At 47.3% G+C, this 2,248-nt stretch overlaps 1 protein-coding gene across 1 annotated transcript; it reads right to left on the bottom strand.

The window, feature by feature from the left end:
• Positions 1 to 269: 269 nt before the first annotated feature.
• Positions 270 to 782, bottom strand: LOC119521733 (ferritin light chain-like). The gene has a single exon (XM_037820341.1). The coding sequence runs from the start codon at positions 780 to 782 to the stop codon at positions 270 to 272; it is 513 nt and encodes a 170-aa protein (XP_037676269.1).
• Positions 783 to 2,248: the final 1,466 nt, after the last annotated feature.

Below are 2,248 nucleotides of genomic sequence, written 5' to 3'. Positions count from 1 at the left end.
CAGATGTAACTAAGCAAGTTAAAATGAGGTCCTACAGGAGTGGGGTGGGCACTTATTCCAATATGACTGCTGTCCTTTTCTATTATTATTTTCTTGAAAAATCTTTATTTTTTTTTTTAACTTGGTTTATGGCTTGTTGGAGGGTTGCAATGTGGTTGGTTAAAAAGATGCCTTCTGGGTGGAAGGAGGAGCTCAGGCAGAAGACTGGATGCCAGGGGAAGGCACAGCTCCCCACCCCACCCCCAAAGGCCTCTGGGCACTAGAGGCTCCTAGTTGTGCTTCAGGATGAGCATTTGGAGCAGATACTCACCCAGCCCGGGCTGCAGGCCCACCAGCCTGCACAGGTTGGTCAAGTGGTCACCCATCTTCTTGATGAGCTTTACCTCCCCCTCTAGGAAATGGCTTTCCAAGAAGTCACAGAGATGAAGTGTATTTTGGCAGAATGCAGGACATGCAGATCCAAAGGGCTGGTTCAGGTTCTTCTCCAGGTCCCCAGTGTCTTCCATGACATCCAGGGTTTTTCCCCACTCATCTTGGGATGGCTTCTGGGTGTCCTGCATGCAATGATTATTTTGCATCTTCAAGAGATGCTCAGCACCCTCATGCTTCATCTTCAACAACCCACAGAAGAAGAGGTCCAAGCACTCCAGGGCCCCATGGTGCTGATCAAAACAGAAGCCCAGAGAGAAGCAGGTGTAGGCGGCCTGCAGATGCAGGTTGACCCAGCAGTTGACAGAGGCCTCCACATCAGCAGAATAATTCTGATGGACCTGGGAGCTCATGGCTGGTCAACAATGAGGAGCTAACCACACACACACACACTCACACACACACACACACACACACACACACAGCTGGCCCTGGACGCAGGGGTTGGCTAAGAGAATGGTCCTGGAGGTTGTAACTGGAGAGGATGTTGGAGGGTGGTTGGAGGCTGAAGAAAGGGGAATAGTCCCCAGTTCTGTTCTGACCAAACACTGTTCTAGCAAGAGACAGATCTGTGGGACTGCTGGGTACACTGCTACTGGCATCCTTTTAAGAAGAGGAAATTTGGATGCATACTGACAGAATGAGCAGTGAACAACATGTGACAGCTGAGATAGAGAACACCATGGATTGCTGGCAAGCCCCATCAGAAGCCCAGATTGGGGCGTGGAGCAGATACTTCCCTACAAGTTTAAAAGAAACCATGGCCCTGAAGATACCTGGATTACTGTGTCTCCAGAACTGGTGATACAGTAAATTTCTGTTTTTATTAAGCCAGTAGCCCTAGGAAACTAAGATATAGACAGTTCCTTTGTAAGCATTTGTAAAAGGGGTAGAAAAATAGGGGAAATGGCTGGAGGGAAATGTGGAGTTAAGAATGAACTTTTTAAGGAATGGGAGATATTATAGCCTGTTTAGATACTAATCTGAACTATGCAGTAGGGAAAGAGAGGTAGAAAATGCCAGCAAGAGAAGAGTTACTCGAACGAGCAGTGTCTTTGAAGAAGTTTAGAAGGGAGAGGCTCCAACGCATATGAAGAGAGACTGCTTTTAGTTAGAGGAAGTTCACATCCTCATCGTGGAGAAGGGGATGACAGGGAGGAGAAGAAAAGAGAGGAGGGAGAGGAGGTATTTAAGCGGGTAGCTTGGTAGAGGGTTGAAGACAGAAAGACGAGGGTGTTTGTGGCCCATGGCTCCCATCTTCTCGATGAAGGTCAAAGCAAAGTCACCCACTAGATGTGTAGCCAAGGTGGTTTGAGGAGGATGGATGAGACTTGAAACAGTGGTGAGAAGCGTAGGCAAGCATGGCCGCTAGAAAAACTGCTAAATAATAATTACAACTTTCATTTTAAAGAGTTCTCTATCCTATTTGATCTCCACAATCACCTCAGAAAGCAGAGGGAGCAGCTATTAAAAGCCTCACTTTACAGACTAAAGGACTCAGAAGGGCTGGAACTGGAGGGCTTACCCTCCAAATTAAACCCCAAATTCTTCACTGTCCACAGAATAAATTTGTCCACAACTTCAGTTCCCTTCAGGCCATTGGCACGGTCATTACAGTGGGTCACCTTAAAGCCAATTCCCTAATGGCTGCTCCATCCAACATTTGTCACGTCGGGGACAAATGTAGTTGGGAGAGAAAACTGGACTCCTCAAAAATGCTTCCACAAAGTCAGGTCAATCTCATCCTCATGATTTTGTCACATGGCTGCACCTCACTCTGCAAGTCCCAAAACCAGGACCCGGCATCTGGCAGTTAACA

The sequence above is a fragment of the Choloepus didactylus genome, chromosome 27, assembly GCF_015220235.1.
Source record: "Choloepus didactylus isolate mChoDid1 chromosome 27, mChoDid1.pri, whole genome shotgun sequence".
Lineage (NCBI taxonomy): Eukaryota > Metazoa > Chordata > Mammalia > Pilosa > Megalonychidae > Choloepus > Choloepus didactylus.
The sequence above is the reverse complement of the archived record's forward strand: the minus strand, read 5'-3'. Positions and strand labels throughout refer to the sequence as shown.